The sequence below is a fragment of the Carcharodon carcharias genome, chromosome 15, assembly GCF_017639515.1.
Source record: "Carcharodon carcharias isolate sCarCar2 chromosome 15, sCarCar2.pri, whole genome shotgun sequence".
NCBI classification, from domain to species: domain Eukaryota; kingdom Metazoa; phylum Chordata; class Chondrichthyes; order Lamniformes; family Lamnidae; genus Carcharodon; species Carcharodon carcharias.
In genome coordinates, this window is record NC_054481.1 from 115,421,454 (window position 1) to 115,440,644 (window position 19,191).

General features: G+C 43.9%; 1 protein-coding gene across 1 annotated transcript in view; it reads left to right on the top strand.

Annotated features, from left to right (window-relative positions):
* camta1a (calmodulin binding transcription activator 1a) overlaps positions 1-18,963 on the top strand; it is a 1,037,373-nt gene extending 1,018,410 nt beyond the window's left edge. The window contains exons 12-21 of the mRNA XM_041206569.1: positions 1,767-1,957; positions 2,935-3,013; positions 3,981-4,299; positions 6,622-7,160; positions 7,936-8,123; positions 10,848-11,094; positions 12,225-12,296; positions 15,588-15,608; positions 18,172-18,365; positions 18,885-18,963. Coding sequence (XP_041062503.1) covers positions 1,767-1,957; positions 2,935-3,013; positions 3,981-4,299; positions 6,622-7,160; positions 7,936-8,123; positions 10,848-11,094; positions 12,225-12,296; positions 15,588-15,608; positions 18,172-18,365; positions 18,885-18,963 — 1,929 coding nt within the window. The remainder of the gene's footprint in view (positions 1-1,766; positions 1,958-2,934; positions 3,014-3,980; positions 4,300-6,621; positions 7,161-7,935; positions 8,124-10,847; positions 11,095-12,224; positions 12,297-15,587; positions 15,609-18,171; positions 18,366-18,884) is intronic.
* The last annotated feature ends 228 nt before the right edge of the window (positions 18,964-19,191 follow it).

A 19,191-nucleotide genomic window follows, 5' to 3' on the forward strand; every position in this document is an offset into this window, starting at 1 on the left:
CTCACTCTTCAAGAAGCTCCTTAAAGCTTGATCAGTGCCAGTGCTGCACAGAAGGGGTTCGTCATCTAGTGCAGAAAGAGGCTGAATTATCTCAAGTGTGCAGCCAGGGTATGGCAACCATCTCATCACTCTAAATTCACACACTCAAGCCCACCATACATTCACTGACATCTCACTCACTGCCAGTGCTTGGGACATCACCACCCGTTCTCACACACATACCCTCACATGTCCATCTGGTCTCATCCCCACTGGAGACTGTCCCTCAGTCCTCACCGAGGCCACCTGTACAAATCAACATGTGCCCCCCACACACACCCTGGGTTACCCTCCTTGCCCAGGACAGCCCTCATCCTACAGCCTCTTCCCTTGTCTGTGGCCAGTTCTACCCCTTTGCCAAGCAAGCCCAAGCCCTGCAGCCATTAAAAAGCTACCCACATATGGTTGATCTGGTAGGTAGAGACCTGCCATGTGTCCGCTGAAAGTGATGTGGTGTTCTCTGTAAAGCCTGGCGCTGGCGACTGCGGGTGCTGACTGAAGCAAGATAGGCAAACAAACCTTGAAGTCCCGAGCAAAGTGCAGCCCGCCAGGTGCACGTCGCTTATGTGATGTTGTGAAACATGTTGGCATGTTTTTCCACTGATGTGGACAGGTGATCCAGCAGGGGGCACGATTCCTGCAGGCTGGCCTAATAATGATATGCCGATGTATTACAATGAGGTTCCTGATGTCCGATGGTGAGAAACATGGCCTCAGTGGGCTTAGCGGATGATCACAAACTGAAACTAATTGCGCCATATTGTCTGCTCACACCACCGAACATGCCCAACACCAGTGGGCATGGAAAATCCTGGCCTACATCTTTGACCAAGCTTTTGGTCACCTGTCCTAATATAATGTAAACTTGTATTAGTAACAGATCTTTAACATAGTAAAATGTACCAAGGCATTTCACGGGAGTGACACTCTCAAAATATCATACCAAGCTACGTAAGGAAATATTAGGGCAGATGAACAAAAGCTGGTCAAAGAGGTAAGTTCTAAAGAGCATTTTAAAGAAGGAGAGAGAGATAGAGAAGTGGAGAGATTTAGAATGGAATTCCGTGAGCTTCAGGCCTAAGCTGCTGAAGGAATGGCCACAGTGATGGAGCAATTAAAATCAGGGGTACATAAGAGACCTGAATTGAAGGAAGGCAGAGATCTTGGAGGGCTGAAGAGCTTGCAGAGGTTCTAGAGAAAGGCGAGAGATGGGGGGGGGGGGCCGCGGGTTGCGGGGGGGCGTTGTCATGGAGGGATTTGAACACAAGGATGAGAATTTTAAAATCAAGACGTTGCCGGACCTGGAGCCTGAATGTAGGTCACCGAGCCTAGGGTTGATGGATGAATGGGACTCGTTGCGAGTTAGAAAATGGACAGCAGAATTCTGAATGGGCTCAAGTTTACAGAGGGTGGAAAGTGGGAGGCCGACCAGGAGAATAGTTGAATTTGAAGGTAAACAAAACCTTGGATAATGGTTTCAGCAGCAGATAAAGTAATCAAGAGAAGAGATAGATGGTTGCAGAGGTGCAAAAAGGGCAGGTCATTGCGATGCAGCAATTATGTGGCTAGAAGCTCATCTTGCTGTAAAGTGGAACACAAGGTTGTGAACAGGCCTGTCTCTGCGCTATATAAATATCATAGTTGTGGTTGTCATTGTCCCTTTGAGCCGAACATATTGTCATGTGAGAGGATTGATCTCAGCATGTGTTCCTCGTCCCAACGTGCAGTGTGCATCCAGGGTGGCCAGCTGCTCCTTCGAGAACCGCGTGGTGCTGGTGTGTGAGAAGATGATGAGTCGCGCCTGTTGGGTCAAATCCAAACACCTCATCCATTCCAAGACCTTCCGAGGAATGACCCTCCTGCATCTGGCAGCTGCCCAGGGCTACGCCACACTGATCCAGACATTGATCAAATGGCGGTAAGCAACAGCCAGAATCCAGTGATCTATATCTGTGAGGTGAGGGGCACACGTGCTTCTGCAGTAAACAAGGGCAATAGGGATTAAAGCCAAATGGATAAGGTATGGTCTAGTGTTGTATCAATACTGTGCTGTTTTGTTTTATTTGATCTTCATAGGCAGCTACTCCTAGTGGGAGCTTGGCTTGAAGGTACAATAAGGGACAGGTTTCTGAACAGGAACATTATTGGAGCAAAGTCACAGGAGTTTCAATTTCACTTGATAATATCCCCACCATCCCGGCTGTGTGACTGAGATCAGGAAATATTTCACCATGGGGATTAATTGTTACTGTATTCAGTTGCCTGTGTGCAATCATAGTAGAAGTATTTAGGTAGAGAAGGTTGATTAGAGCAAATTTAGAGTGGTTCTGGCATCTTAATTCCTATACTTATTTAATTACTGAGCAGCGGAAAGCGAGGGTTTTCAGTGGGAATGAGAAGTGGATTGTTTCTTTATTGGGTGGCTGAACTACTAGACCTGTTTAAAGCCCAAATAGCAAGCTAATAATATACCCATAAGTTACACCTGATGCTTGTGAGTGAAAGCAGACTAATGAGGTGCGGAGTGCCATTCTTTTGAGTCTATGGAAAAGAATGACGAGGGCCCATTTAACCACAGTGAGGATGGAGGGAGAAGGAAGAGGGTGTGGGAAATAAAGGAAAGCTCAGAGAAGCAATGGCCACAGTTGTGTTGAATGGAGAGACAAGGGGAGAATATGACAGAGAGAGAGAGAGAAAGAGAAATGGGAGATCAGGGATACGAGAGAGGGGTAGCTCATCTGACAAAAGATTTATGTCATGTCCCTCACCACAAGAGAAATCTTGGAAGAATATTTTAGAGCGAAATCCTTCACACACCCTTGCTAATAAATTGTTAGTAAACTGGCTCGCGATGGGAAATTGCTCCATTAACAGCTTGTGTCTGTTCTTCCACAGTGCAAGACATGCAGATAGTATTGATCTGGAACTGGAGGTGGATCCATTAAACGTTGATCATTTCTCCTGCACACCCCTGGTAAGTGAAATGTCACCTCTATTTAGAAATTATGTGGGAGAGTGTTTTATGCGCTCACTGTGGCTGCTCAATCTGTATCAGTCTCTGATAGTTGATATTTTGAAAAGGTATTTTAAAAGGTTACAATTGAATTTGCACTGTCACTGACCTACATTGGCCCCCAGCCCAGGAAGCCTCAAATTTTAAATTCTCATCCTTGTGCTCAAATCCCTCCATGTCCTCTCCCCTCCCTATTTCTGTAACCTCTTCCTCTAGCCCTACATCCTTTGAGATCTCCGGACTCCTCCAATTCTGGCCTCTTGCTCATACCTGATTTCCTTCACCCTCATCATTGGCGACTGTGCCTTTATTTGTCTAGGCCCTAAACTCTGCAATTCCCTCCCTAAACCTCTGCCCCTCTCCTCTTTTTGACTCTTCTTCAAACCTACCTGTTTGACCAAACACTTGTCCTAACATCTCCTTATGTGATTTGGTGTCAAATTTAATTCCTGCGACATTTTACCACATTAATGGCCCTATATAAATGCAAGTAGTTGTTATTTCCTTGATATCAGAGTGCCAATCCCTAGGAGCACAGGATTTGAGTAGCTGCTGGGCAAAAGCTGGATGTAAAACTGTTGGGCAATGCTAGAAATGGCCTTTGCAATTGCTGATTTTAGCAAGACCTGCCAGATTCACATGTGTAGCTGACTGTGCGTTATGGAGTTGGTGTTACCAAAAAAAGTCACATTCTGTGCAGAAGCAGCTAACATCTCCACATTGTATTGGGTTAAAGCTCATTAAAGAAAAGAAAAGCTTGTATTTATATCAGGTATTTTATGATCTCTAAGAAAGATTGCATCAGCTTGTCAACATTGGAGAAGGTGCAGTTGCAAGTGAGAGCCAATTCTAATTTTTACTTTTACTTGTTCGCTCTGCCAGGAAGGATGTGAAATAATAAAATAATTGGTCCTTTATTTTCAACCAGATGTGGGCTTGTGCATTGGGGCACACTGAAGCAGCTGTTGTTCTATACAAATGGGACCACCGAGCTCTCTCCATCCCTGATTCACTGGGTCGTTTGCCCCTGACAATTGCCCGTTCAAGAGGGCACGTGAAGCTGGCAGAGTATCTGGAAGAACTACAGAGGGAAGATGAGTCACAGCTCCCCAGCCTCCCCCAGACACCTGGAATGGTTTGCTCTCCCATTGCAAAGTCAGGGAGTGATGGCTGGATTGGACAGTGGAACAGTGGCAGTAACAGCAGTCAGGAGACCCAGAAGAATATCAGCACATCTCCTACCACAGGTGCACTTTATTCATTTCGACATGCATTTAGCAATCACTACTTTGTGTGTTTGAGACCGTGTGTCTTTTTTTTATCCTTGTGAATTTTGTATGAGTCAAAATCAGGATGTTGCGCCAAGGAATGGAACAATTCTGTTTTAAGAACCTTGTGTTAGCATTAAAACTCCCTAGGTGTGATTAACACAGATCAGACACAAAGCAAATATCTGTTCATAATAACCCATGAAACATGTCCAGGGAAGGTACAGCATGCATTTAGTAAGTTTCCTTTCCACTGCCCATTGAACATGCCAAGCCAGTTATAACACACGTTAGATATAGAATAAAGCTTCCTCTATTCTGCCTTAACAATGTGGCTCAGCCTCTAATGAGTGTTTTCTACCTATCAAAGTGATATATTTTTCATTCCCAGCATCAACCATCCTCTGATCTTTCTGAATAACATAATATACAGATTTTGTCTGTTGCCCAATGCCCATTAGGACCAAATTGCAAATTTGTATCATATAGAATCTTTACAACCAGCACAGAGGAGAGAAGAGGTCTATCTCCTGAGCCTGAGCTAGACTGAAACCTTTGTTAATAAGAATATGAACTCTCCTGTTTTCTCTGCAGTCTCTGAGCTATCACCCTCCTGCTTCTGAGGTAGCAGATGGTCTGTTGCTCTGTTTCTGCCTGCTTAATGATGATTTCTTCCTTTGGAGATGCACCATATCTCTGTGTGGCTCACTCTCAGAACACGGAGATTAAGATTAGCGATTCAGAATGTTCCCAATCTGCCCAACCTGGTCAAATGGCATACAGACCAGGATGGTATAAAGACCAGGAAGATACTACTAGGGTCAGTCCCTGCTCTGTGATATGTTAACTGAATCTCAACTCAGGGTAACAGTTGTATGAACATCAATTGACATTCCCCAGTGAATACCCTCTGCCACTTAGTAGGCTCATGAGGTACATGATGAAAGGTCAGCTGGGTGAGGGAATGGAGGGTAGTCAGGTCCTTTAATCCACTTCCTAGCAACCAATCAATGTCCCAGTCTGATGAAACACTCCAATGATGGGATTTGACCTTTGGGTTGCCAGGCTTTGATTAGCACACCCTTATAAGAAACATATGTGAGGCAGCCACCTTTGGAAGCCATACCCAGAGCTGCTTTAGGTTGGGATCAGCCATAATCATATCAATGCTGGAATAGGCCAGAGGAGCTGAATGGCCTCCTCTGTTCTTGTGTTCCCATGGGTTCCATTTGCCAAGTGCCCTGTGAAGGTTATAATTGATATCCTTTCCCTTTGTGATATGCTTTTCCCTCAATTCATAATTCCCATTCCATGTATGATTCATATCCAATGTTTAGAAAATGTAGCCATAGCAATAGTAACTGCTCTTAAACTAATTACCTGAATTATACTTCATGAAAGGGTGGTGGAAGCAGATTCAAGGGCCTGAATTTTTCAGGCGGCGGGTGGGCTCAGCGGGAATGGGCGTGGAAGGTCACAGAGCCAATCGCTGCCTGCAATCAACTCCACGCCACCATTTTATGCAGGCAGTCCAATTAAGACTCACCCAGTGTAAGACACGAGCCAGAGCACTTAGCACTACCTGTGCGGGTTGGGGGAGGAGGGAAAGTCAGGGCCAGTGCTCTTTCGTGCATGCGATATTGCAATAATTAAATAAAAGGAGAAAAAGTTTAATTAAACATATCCCCTCGTGTGACTGTGTCACATGAGATGGGGCATGTTTTTATATCTTGGATAATTTTTTTATTTATTTAATAAAAGCTTTAGGAAATCTCATCCCGTTCGTGGATGAGGTTTCCTAAAAAACGTGAAAGTCACTTGGCCTTTTCGCCTGATCGCCAACCTTAAGGTTGGACAGGCAGTGTTAACAATTACATTAATTACTCCCTTAATGGCCTTAATAGGCCGTTTACATATCGGTGGGCACGCAGCCGACTCTGGCTCGCACCCGCCGAACAAAACATTGCAACATAAGCGTGATGATGTCGGGACGCACCCCCGATGTCATCACGCGTCATTGTACACTTCGGCCTGTCAGGCTCAACCCTGCATGCCGACTGAAAAATCCTGCCCAAGAATAACTTTCAAAAGGTAATTGGATAAATACATAAAGGGAAGATATTTCTTGGCATATGAGGAAAGAGCAGGGAGCTAGAACTAATTGGATAGCTCTTCCATGATGGACCAAATGGCCTTCATCTGTTCTGTATGACTCTATAATTCTATGTGAAGCATTTTTGAAATGTCCCTAAAAGATACGGTGCGAGGTAAATAAACACAGGGCTTTCTTTATTGTATCAGATCTCAGGCGGCCGAGATCGGAATCCCTGCAGTGCCACGGAAATGACAGCCAGAGGGACCTCCCAGCTTCCAAGAAACACAAGCTAAACACAGAACACTTCCACTCCAGGCAAGATAAATCATCACCCCAGCCACTAAACCTGGAGCAGAAGAACACCGCCAAACTAAGCTCCAGCCCGAGGCAACCATCCCCCGACGCAATTGATTCCAAAATGGAGAGGAAGAGTCCTAGGGAATCTTCCCAACATACCTCAGAATTCCCTTTGCCCCTTACCTCCGGATGCAGGAATGTTGGGAACCAGACAAGTCCAAAGTGGAGCCAGAAGGAGATTTACGTTAGTGTGGCAGCACAGACTACGACAGGGCAGCCTGTGGTGATAAGGAAAGTCTCAGGTCTCAGTGCTGGGTCTATTGCTCACAGGATACAACAGAAGCAGGACATCAGTGTTCTAATGTTATCAGAGAGGGAGATGGTGGATGCAGAATTGCTATCGTACAAGGAGAATGAGGAGTGTTTTCAACACATGGATGATTTGCAGGTATGACTGGCAGAATAAGGAGCCTTCGACTGCAAAGAAATGTTTACCCAATTTATTCTCCAATTTTCTTACGCACATCTTTTCCCAAGAAAAGGTTACTCTTGCTGTGGATGCCAGGAGCTCTTACCAGAACCATTCTTTAGCAGAGTGGGCTAGAACCAGGAGGGGCCCCTGTTTCAGGTACTGGTCTGTGTCAAGTTGGCTGATTTCAGCTGGGCCAGTGATTGTTGGAGTGCTCATGCTGGCTTCAGTGGCTGAGCCCAGGAAGGGAAATAAGAGCAGCCAGCCCTCCAACTCCTGATCCCCGCCCAGTCATACCTGCTGGAAAGTGTGCGTGTGCATGGGTGACAGGATCAGATTTGATGGATAATCCTGTTGTCTCGGCTGATGAGTGAAGAATGGCCATTCAATCAAGGAAGGCTGCTAGCAACTCTGGGAGTCGTACCATAGCATGAGTCAGCACTCAGGAGAAAATGGAGTGTGAGGGTTACATGCAGTTCTGTTATGTATATGTAAAGTATACAATATATGTATAAATTACTGCATTTGCTCGTGGCCTATTTTATATTGTAGATATTAGGTCGCATGTTGCAGGGTATCATAAAATATAACATTGATTAGCAATATTTTTGAAAGCCCAGTTCTCAGAAGAACATTCTGAAAGATTCTTCAACAGCGCCCTTTGCTCGTCTTCCAAAGTCTTAAATTAAAATGTTAAAACCATCATGTTAGGAGAACAAAGGAAAATATACTTAATTTTCATTTACTTTCTCAGGCTAATATGATGTCCTTGGCTGAACAGATCATTGAAGCAACACCAGACAGGATCAAACGGGAAAATTTCATCCCTATGGAATTTCCATTGTCCGATCGAGGGGAAATCCCCAGTGTGAACACCACCTTGAGCTGGTTGGCCAGTTATCTGGCAGATGTGGACCATTTACCCAGCTTATCTCAGCTTCGGTCAGTAACTCAGGGAATCTTCAGGTATTGTTACTGAATCTGGGCAAAAGTCCATTTCGCAAGATATCAATAAAAATTCAAAGTAGGGGAGGGAAGAGGAGATGATTCAAGAGGCAATAATGAGGTGATTGTCGAGCTCAGTGTTTTGACTGTAGGAGGAGGAGGAGGAGACAGAGGGAGGTGGGCTGAGTTCCACAGATTTAAGACCCTGGTACAAAATAAGTTCAGAGTTGGAGAGAAAATGACAATGAAGATTGATTTCCACATGGCGAGCTTGTGAGGAGAAGGAAGACTATGTGGAATGCTGTACTTGGAAGTCAGGTGGAGCAAGAGAGGAAGGTTGAGAACTTGGAATACGTAGCACCAGTTGGTTTCTAGCTGCAGGGTTGTTCTTTGTTAACTATAGTTCATCCACTTCAAATGTGTAATGTTGGACCAACTGCACTGTTATGGGGTTAGCAGTCTAAAGTTGAGTGTCCAACCATTCCTACACTCCACACTCAAAATGGGCATTTACTGTTTGGCTCACTGCAGATGTGACTTGCCTCAGCCACTTGGAGAAAACACTCAAGAAAAAATAGATGTACATTTATATACTATCAGGACATCCTAACCTGCTTTATAATCAATGAAGTTGTTTTGAAATACAGTCACTGTTGTAATGTAGGGCATTGCAATGCTCCCTGTAGGAACAATGGTCAGGTCACTATAGATGTCCTCAGTGTTGCTGGGTTATGGAAGGGGAAAATTAGGCAGGGTTTCCACTCTGATCCCTAACTACCCTGCAGCTTCCACTGTTTAGACATTGGTTAAAGACAGGAGCTAGCTTAGTTGACCATCTGGTATCAAGACCCATACTTTGTTTACATATGCATTAAAGAAGTCCTCCTTTTAACATGTGTCCTCCTCTCCATTACCAATACCGTCTACTTCCATCTCCATAACATTGTATATCTCTCTCCTTTCCTCAACTCATCTGCTGCTGAAACCTTCATCCATGGTTTTATTACCTCCTTGTTTGACTATTCCAATGTTCTTCTGGCCAGCCTCTCATCTTCCACCCTCCATAAACCTCAGCTTTTCCAAAACTCTGCTGCCAATATCTGAACTTGCACCCGTTCATCCATCACCCCTGTGCTCGCTGACCACATTGGCTCCTAGTCCAGCAACGTCTCAAGTTTAAAGTTGCTTTCAAATCACTCTGTGATCTTGGCCTTCCTTATCTTTGTAATCTCTTCTAGTCCCACAACCCTCAAATATCTGCACACCTCCAATTCTGGCCTCCCAATTTCCTTCACCCACCTGTGTCTTCAACTGTCAAAGGGATAAGTTCTGGAATTCCCTTCCTTAACATCTTCACTTCTTTCTCCTCTTTTAAGATGCTCCTTTAAAATTTTCCTGTTTGACCAGACTTTCATCTGCCCTAATATCTCCTTATGTGGCTTGGTGACAAATTGTGTCTGATTACGCTCCTGTGAAAGGATGTTTCACTATGTTAAAGGTGTATAAATGCAAGTTGTTGTTGATAAACTGGTTCCATGCTGAAAGTGTTGCTGTCAGTTGATATGAAAGGTGATAGATACCTTGTGCACTCAGAATTGTTATGACCAGTTCCTGAGCGAGGTCCCCCAGTTTGTTATGATCCCGGATGAGGTACCCCAAATTGTTATGCTTCTGGGTGAGGAGGGATGAACTGGCTTCCTTTCTTTATTCAACCCCCACAGTTGGTCACAACAAGAAGGTTAATTTAAAAAGGATCCCTTCTCGTGGATATTTTTTCCGAGTCCAAATGTATTTATGTCTTAAAAGGAGCCAATTTAATCAGGCTGCCTTGAGTCAAAGAAAGAGTGAGTTTATTAGTTACTAAATGCACCAAAAAATAATAAAAACCCAACACACATACACACATTAGAAATGAGAAATTGAGTGCAAAAATAAGAGTTAAAAGGATATACGAGTCAGTCCTTTGGCTTGTCTGTGAGGGGTAGATGGTGAAGCTTTGCAACCGTTAAGTTGGGGTGATCCTGGTGGCACTGACTTTGGCAGTTGACCAGTTGGCTTGAAGATTCTTGGTTCTGCAGGTTAGCTGAAAGGAGTTGTCCTGTTTCATTTTCAACTGCGGCTTTGCTGACTTGTGACTTACTTCCAGCAATCAGAGAGAAAGAGTTTTTTACCTGCAAGCACAGGGATGCCCAGTTGGTGTTCTTCAAAGCACACACACAGACCAGAACAGAACACCAGACTAGCACACAGAATAAGGGTTGCAGCTGGCTTTTTAAAACCCTTTTCCTTATGTATTCCTAGAAGGGAAGAAACAAACATGTATTTTGTCCAGATCTGTTTTCTTTTCAACTCAGTTCATACTCACAGTTGGGATATAACTCAACAGAAGATGGTTTCGGCTGAGATGGTAATCATTTTCCATTATCTCTGCAACAGTAGGAGATTAACAGTTCAGTTTGCATTGTATCTTTTTCTTTGAAATGCCTGCCTGAATTAGCCATGTCACACCTTTTAGGTCCATCATTCTGTTCTCTCTGAACTAGTTGGTCAAGTAATCCACATAGGAATTTTCCAGCAAGTCTCAGCCAGCTTTTGCTTGTATGTCCTTTAAAAAATAAGTCTTACTTAAAAGTTCAATATGTGCACAAGTAATTTGGGGATAGGATCTATGATCATGACACAATGTTGCTCATCATCTTTACCTCCCTTTTTATGTTCTAGGTCTTTGTACAGCGAGCCCTTGACTCCTCCCTCTAACGCAAGCCAAAGCCCTGCTTTGTCACCAAACAGCGAGGCTAATTTTGAGAAACCCACTCTCCCATCAGCAGCCGATTGGTCTGAGTTCCTGAGCGCATCAACCAGTGAAAAGATGGAGAATGAATTTGCCCAGCTGACCTTGTCAGATCACGAGCAGAGAGAGCTGTACGAGGCTGCAAAGTTGGTGCAAACCGCCTTCCGGAAATACAAGGTTAGAGGCGCTGTCCTCACATAGGATCAGCATGTGAGTTGCAGTGAACAAACTTGTCATGTGTCCGTGTGTCAACTTGTGTCAGCCGTGGCTCAGGGGGTAGCATTCTCGCCTCTGAATTAGTAGGTTATGGTTTCAAGGTCCACTGCAGGTACTTGAGCACTTAGTCTAGGACAACACTCCCAGTGCCAGTACTGAGGGGTGCTGCACTGTCAGAGGGGCTGTCATCAGTATCTCAGGTTGACATAAAAGATCCCATAGTACAATGCTTAAAAAAGAGCAAGGTAGTCCTCTTCTCTGTAGCCAATATTTATCCCTCAACAAACATCTCTCAGTAAACCAGATTATCTAGCTATTAGCACACTGCAGTTTGTGGGACCTTGCTGTGCACAAATTGGCTACGGTGTTTCCTTCATTGTAACAGTTAATTTCTGGGTTTCAAGGGCTCAGTTTCCCTGTAGGACATTCCTGCAGCATTACCACCTCTGGGGCTGAGATGTGTAATATCAGCTGTGTGTGCTGTTTATACTCATTACCTAGTGACCTGCACTGGTAAGTGCATGTGTGTTAATATTGGCTGAGGTAGAGGAGTGGGCTAATTTGTGATATCCTCCATGTTTAAACTGCAATTGAGACACAAATGGAGGCAGGGCAGGTATACTGGAGGGTATCCTGTGCCTGTGGAACCCCTTTCAGGAAAAGTGGGGAGAAAGATTGTCAAAAACATAAATAACAGGTACTGATATACAAAAACGGCAGAAGGGTCGGTTGGTGAATTCCTGGTGAATGAACAAAAAAAAATCAGGGATACAGATTTCAGGTGATTGGCAAAAGGCAACAGGAGGAAACAAATTTTTTTACACAGTGAGATGTTGTGATCTGGAACACACTGCTTGAAAGGGTGATAGAAGCAGATTAAATAGTAACTTTCAAAAGAGAATTAGATACATTTTTGAAGGGGAGCATATTACAGGGCTATCGGGAAAAAGCAGGAGAGTGGGGCTAATTGAATAGCTCTACCAAAGAGCTGGCCAAGCCTGAATGCCCTCCCCCTTTGCTGTATCAGCCTTGATTCTAAATGGAAGTGTGGAAAGTCACTGTTGTTAATATCATGTTTTCCAATTTTTTAGGGACGTCCTTTCAGGGAACAACAGGAAATGGCTGCTGCTGTCATTCAGCGCTGCTACAGAAAATATAAACAGGTAAAAATTAAATGTGACACTTTGCATGTCGTGGTGGGAGCACCCATGGAGCAGCATGGTCAATCCGCCCATCTGATCTCAGGCTGCTTTACTGGAACTGTCACTGAGTTAGTGGGAGAGGGGGTATTAGTCAGGTTTCCCCGCCCGCCACCCCCCACTTCCTGAGGGCAGGATCGAACTTAGCCATGATGCCCCTCATGGGGCAATAGCTTGTCAATAATTGCTGTCTGGCCTCGACATACAACCACCCAGGTAGGGTCGATGGTGGGTCACTGCAGTGTCTGTAAAATCCAATGTTAGCAAGGAAGTAACACCTTCAGGAGTGTGGGGGTAATGGGAAGAAACATTGTTGGGGGGGGATGGGAGAAACGTGCTAAAAAAAATCAGATTGGCATGTGCCAAGTGTTGTGCTGGGAGTTTCCACAGTTTTGGTTCTAGTAACACCGGCGATCTGACACTCGGCTTGTGGAAATTAACCTTTTGTTCAGAGTTAAAGTACTGTTTGAAAATTGGCTGGATTTCAATTTGCAGTTTTTTTTAAACATTGAGAAAACTTTTGTGAAATGGCCAAAGTCAACACTGAAAGAAGACAAGGTGAATCAAGCAGTAACAGTGACTAGCTGACCTCAAATTTGGGACTATGTAGTCTGTAGAGCACAAGCGAGGAAAGACTGAGGGAGGGGCAAGGAGTTCTACAGATTACAGGTCCTGGACAAGGAGTTTGTGTAGCAGATGGTGAAACGTGTCTCATTTTCAATACACTTGAGGTAGAAGGATGGAGTGTGTGAGGCAGAATATGTGCAGTTTCAGGAACGAAAGAGCAAAATTCAGAAGAAAAATGAGCTGAACAACATTAAAAAAACTGGAAATCAAAACATTTGCAACACAGGAAAGTGGGTGGCTTGAAGTGATTTTAATTTTTCTTCATGAGGGACTAAAAAGTGTGACATTGATGCTCATCTATTGACGCACTGTTCTACATCAGAAAAAGAGTCTCCCAACTTGCTAACCCATCTGGCCCTCAGTGATTAGTTGCACCACGATAGGAGTTTACTGTCACACTTCACTGAATATGTCACGTTGCATCTTTTTGGGTTTCCTGAGAGTTCACCTGCTTTGCAATGAGGAGTACATCAATAAATCCAGCTCCAAACAAGCACCAACTTTAGATTGAGACTAAGCAGTTCTTCCTGTTCCCAGTGCAGTTGAAAACTCTCGATATGCGCACACACAGGGGGCAGAGGCTGCACAACACCAAGTCAGCAGGAACAACCCCCTGACCTGATTCCATTGGAAGGAATGAAAGTAGTCTCCCTTTTTTATGCCACCCTGCCCAAGCTAAATGTTCTGCTCATTGTTACATGTGCCTTGCAGTAGTTCATACAGGACACTGTTCAAACACGAGCCCAGTGAACATTGGATGATGCAGTTGATTGGACTCCGTATGTTCAGTTTCTCAAATGTGGCTTCAAATCCACATGAAGCTCTCTGGCTGTAAGCTGAGATGAGTTGGACAGAATCAATCCAGCTCCCTTGCTTAAAACTGCCCTGAATTGGTGTAAAATTGGCAGGGGGGTTGGGGGGGGGGGGGGCGGTGGAGGGTGATCTTCATGAGATTGGTGCTGAGGCACATTGTTGGGGCAAAAGCAGAGGGAGTTTTTACTCTGCATCTAACCTGTGCTGTGGCTAATCTTGGAGTACTTGACAAGGCAGGGTGGAGGGAACTTTACTTTGCATTATTGGGTAATTGGGTAGAGGGAGCTTTTCTCTACATCTAACCATCCATATCTCAGATATGGGTGTTGGGTGTTGGAAGTGTTCCATTCCCCAACACTAACACCTATCGTTTTCTTTGAGAAAATAATTCACAAAAACTGTAAAAAAACATTAAGCCTGGCTTAGTTCCAGTTACGCAAATGATACAAAACAGATGGCAAGAGAACCACAAGAGGAGCAGCTTTTGGAACTAATATGGATTAACTCCTTATGACGGATACTGGCATATCCTGATGCTGTTAATCAGTATCTCTTCTGAAGCCCACTCGGTTTTCACAGCTCACTGATACTCTAGTAAGAGTCCAGATCCTGCTGTTACCTATGATCTCCAACTTTCTATCACAACCTGCCTTGTCTCTTAATATTTCATTGAGGCTACTTTGGTTAATGCCTCTCCACTTTCTTCCATGCACAACTTATACACCAATACCTCTTTGCATTCTCATTGTCTTGAATTCAAGACACAATGCACTGTCTTTTAGTCCTGAGGTTATTTCCAAGCATCTCAGAAGTGTAGTTCCACCACCCTCTACCATTTCTTCTTCCTACAATCAGGTTTTCAAAAACTTCAATCTTGGTGCCATCTAAGCCCTATTTCCTGATTTGTTTTTGTATTCTCTCCTGCTCAGTTCAGCCCTGCCTGTGTCTTATAGAACTTGGCCTTGGACATTTTATTCAGATTTCTTAATAAAAAAAATAAAATTGGCTCCGGCTGTCTACTTTTCACCTGAATTGATATCATTTGGTTAGACCCTTAGATGTGAGGAGTTGGGGGGTTGGGGCGGGTGGGGGGGGAGGGGGGGGGGTGGGGGGGGGGGGGGTGGGGGGAGGGGGGGGGGAGGAATTTTAACCTATCGCCTTGGGCAGAAATCTTAGGGATCTAGTGGAATGCTGGTTTTACACTCCATCCAAGACTGGCTTCAACAGAGAGTAAAATTGGGCAGGTCTGAAACCAATGTTTCACCCAATCCAGTCATTTCAATCTGCTCAGGTTTTAAAGGCAAGGAAAATGAAAGGTTATGAAACCAAGATGGACCAGTCATGATGTAACTGAATGACAGGACGAGCCTGAGGGGCTGAATGGTCTTGTCCTGTTCCTATTCGGTATCTGACAAAGGGATGGTGAATTGTGAGGCAGCTTCAGAGTACTGAAGGTCAACCATGTTTGCGTTTAAAAGTTAAAAATTGCCCTCCGCAGATCCATGTCCCTCCCTAACCCTCGTCGCCTCTCCAGCACCCCCGCCCCACTTCTCTTCCTTTCAGACCCTCCTTAAAACCAACTTTCTTGAATTTCTGGTCACTCTATACTGATCATTCCTTCTTTGGCTAAACATTACTGTTTGATGGTGCCTCTAGGAAGCACTTTCGGGGCGTTTTCCTAAATTAAAGATGTTGTATTGGTGTAGCTTGCTGTTGTTGTTGTGTCCCAGCACCGATTAGGACAAGCTCCCCTCTTGGATTGAAGGGTCTTTTTTTTCCTCTGGTACTAATGTTCAATTGTATTCACTTTGCAAGCTTACATGGATAGCCTTGAAGGTAATGCAGTTACACAAATGGAATTTTGTTCTCATTCATGGTGCACTGCTGTGATATTCAGCTAATTTTTTGTAGGTCACTAAGCGACCAAGCATTATAAAGCAGTATTTGGGCACAAGCTTGTGTTGCTATTTTTTAATGAAGCTTTTAAGTTGTGAGCACCATATTGAGATCTCTGAAGGCAGTGGAGTTTGGGTTGCTACGTGCTGTCTCCATATGCCTAGCAGAATCCTTCCAGTCAAATCAAAATGTTCCATATGAATTATAATTAAAATCAGATTAAGCAATTTTATTTTGTGTGAGCCCTTCTCACTTTTCTTTAGAAGATGCAGAGGAGATTTATTAGAATGGTATCAGGAATGTGGAATTTCAATTATATGGAGAACTGGAGAAATTGAGTTTGTTCTCCTTAGAGTAGAGAAAATTAAGAGTAGATTTAAACAAAGCATTCAAAATTACAAAATTACATACATGTAATGATATAGAATTTATATCACAGAAACAGGTTATTAAGCCCAAATGTTCCATGCTGGTGTTTATGCTCCATTCAAAGCTCCTCCTAGCCTACTTCATCTTACTCCATCAGCGTAATAATTGTGCTGCCGTGGAATAAATAAGCAGAAATTGTCTTTCCTGTCACTCCTTCTGCCCTGTACTTCCAAATGTGTGTGGGAGTAGAGCTGGGTTTCACTACCCTAGGGCACTGTGTGTATGCACTGTTAGTCCAGCCATCTTCTGTGTGGATTGTAGCAAATCCTTCCTGTTCACTGAAGCCATCAGACACCATGGGGCAATGTGTGTTTCATTTTCATTTTAAAGGGACATGTTGCTTTGTAAACAGATGTGGGAGTGAGAAAAAAAACCCCTGTGATGTGCCTGCCCTTAGATCATCATAGAATGATTCAGCATAGATGGAGTCCATTTGGTCCATCTTGCCTGTGCCAGCTCTTTGTAAAAGCATTCTGGTTGGTCCCACTCCTCTGTTCTTTCCCGATAGTCTTCCAAATCTTTCCTTTTCAAGTATTTATTCTTTTCCCTCTCAAAAGTTACAATTGGATCTGCTCCCAGCATGCTTTCAGGCAGTCCATTCCAGCTCATACACAACTCAAGGTAAAAAGAAACATTCTGTTCATCTACATACTGCCACACCCCTCCCCCTCCCCCTCCCCCACCTACCTCCCCCTCCACTCCATCCCCCAGTTCTTCTGCCACTTATTTTAAATCTGTGTTTTCTGGCTACCAATGCTTCTGGCAATGGAAACAATTTCTCCTTATTTACTGTATTAAACCCCCTTCGGAATTTGGAACGTTAAATCTCCCGTAAAGCCTTTTCACTCTAAGAAGAACAAATCCAGCTTCTTTAGTCTCTCCAACAAACTGAAGTCCCTCATCTTATTTGAGCACCATTCAAGTAAATCCCCTCTGCATTCAATTCTAAGGCTTTGACATCCTTCCTAAAATGCAATCTCAATTTGGACACAGTACTGCAGCTGAGGCCTAACCAGTAATCATGAGTGTCTTGATGTGATATGAAAATGACCTCTCAATGTGGTGGGGCTAGTGCTATTTGTATCTAATCCTTTTACAATGCAAGGATTCTCGCACAACTACATGCACCTGCTGCCATTGAAGAAAATGCTAAACCAGTGTTCCAGGAATCATCAATGATGTGAGTTTTGGTGCCTCCAAACTCTGGGCTCTGATAAACCATAGTAATCAGCATATAGGATAGGGGTTTCTAACCTTCCCAGATTGTCTTGGAGTCTCCTGGAATTAAAGATTAATCTCCTGGAAAATGCTGTGAGCAAAACATGGAGAAAATCATAGGAGGGCATTATAAAATGGTGTGTTTTTTTTCATTTCCTATGAACACTTTTTGTTTATTAGTTATAAAAATTTTGATGATAAAGATACCTGTTTGCCTGGGTGGGATGTTTGGCAGTGAGACGCCACGTAATGAAAGCTCTAGGGATATATCCAAACAGAGTCGGCAATCCGATTATAGACTGAAGTTTAAATTAGGGTTTTAAGCTATATGTGTTTTCTAGTGGGTGGGTGTGGGGGAAGCTTGCAGCCTATATATGTTGGTCAGCTTCATATGTGCAGAAAAACAGTAAATGAGATATTAAAGTCAATGACTACTGATTCAAAGTCAGATCCTGCTTATTTGGTTGTTAGCCTATTTTTGTTTTCTCCTCCATTTTTTTAGGCACTCAGGGAATTGTGGGATATGGAGACAGGGTGGGAAAGTGGAGTTATGGTAGAGGATCAGCCATGTTCTTGCTGGCTGCTGAAGTAGGCTCAGGTCAGGTGCTGTATGGCCTCCTCCTGTTCCTATTTCTTATGTTCTTATTGTTGTCACTATTTTGGCTCAGCCTTGTTAGTAGTCAGTTACTTATTTGAGGTGAGGGTCCTGGAATACTGAGGTTGCAGTGACAGGGGTGACCATTTTAACGGGGGACCCTTCACCACACCCCCACCCCTATTCACCTTTCTCTCCATGGCACCTGCCTCCATCCCCTGCCTCCCTTTCTGACCAGGATTTCCTTTATGCCTCTTTCAGTATGCACTTTACAAAAAGATGACGCTGGCCGCCATCCTGATCCAGAGCAAGTTCCGCAGTTACTATGAGCAGAAGAAGTTCCAGCAGAGTCGGCGGGCAGCTGTCCTCATCCAGCAGTATTACCGCAGCTACAAGGAGTACGGAAAAATGAGGCAGAAGCGAAGGACAGCTGCTATGGTCCAACAGAAAATCAGGTAGGACATCATGTGTAAACAGAATTCTTCTCTCAATTCTTTGGGGTCTAGGACTGAAGCCTCAGCTTTTCAGCAGGGATCTGAACTGAGGCCTCAGCTTGCAAGGTGTTTAACTCCCAATCAGGTGTGTGGGGGGGTGTTACTCCCAGTTGGAATGTGCGCCATTCTCATTCGAGGGTTTGTTACTCCAATACAGAATCAATGAAACTGCCTTTTCTGCTGTTTGTGTTTTGGTGGTAATGTAGGTAAAAAGCATTTTTCTGTTTGGTAAGGGGTTCCTGGGAAATGGCAAATAAATGGAGTCTCATGACCATGGTGCTCCTTGGAGTTCCAACTGTTTATCTAGTGCAGCCATTGACAGGTGAATCCCATGTTTGCCAGTCAGTGGGTGAAACCCATGGCTCACTGGCGACACTCTAAAGTAAAACCGCCCTAACACAAATGCCTCACTGCCTGCTAAGGTGCAGCATTGTCAGGACTAAAGAGAGCTGTCTTTTTTTTCTCTTGGTCTTATTTCAGGAGTAGTCTGCTGACCAAGAAACAGGACCAAGCTGCACGAAAGATTATGAGATTTTTGCGCCGTTGTCGTCACAGGTGAGATGTCAAAGGTCATTCAAAGTCTGCCAACTTTCAAAAAAGTTTTTTTTCCATTTCAATTTATTTTGCATCCAGATTTTTATCTCCACCCAGAACAATATAAGTATAATTTTAAAATCAACCCATTGACATTAGAGAATAAAAAAGAGGAAGAGTTGGAACCTTCTTAAAAGAAATTCTCACTGTGAGGATGGTTTATAAACCTCCGCTTCATGTACACCTCATGTAG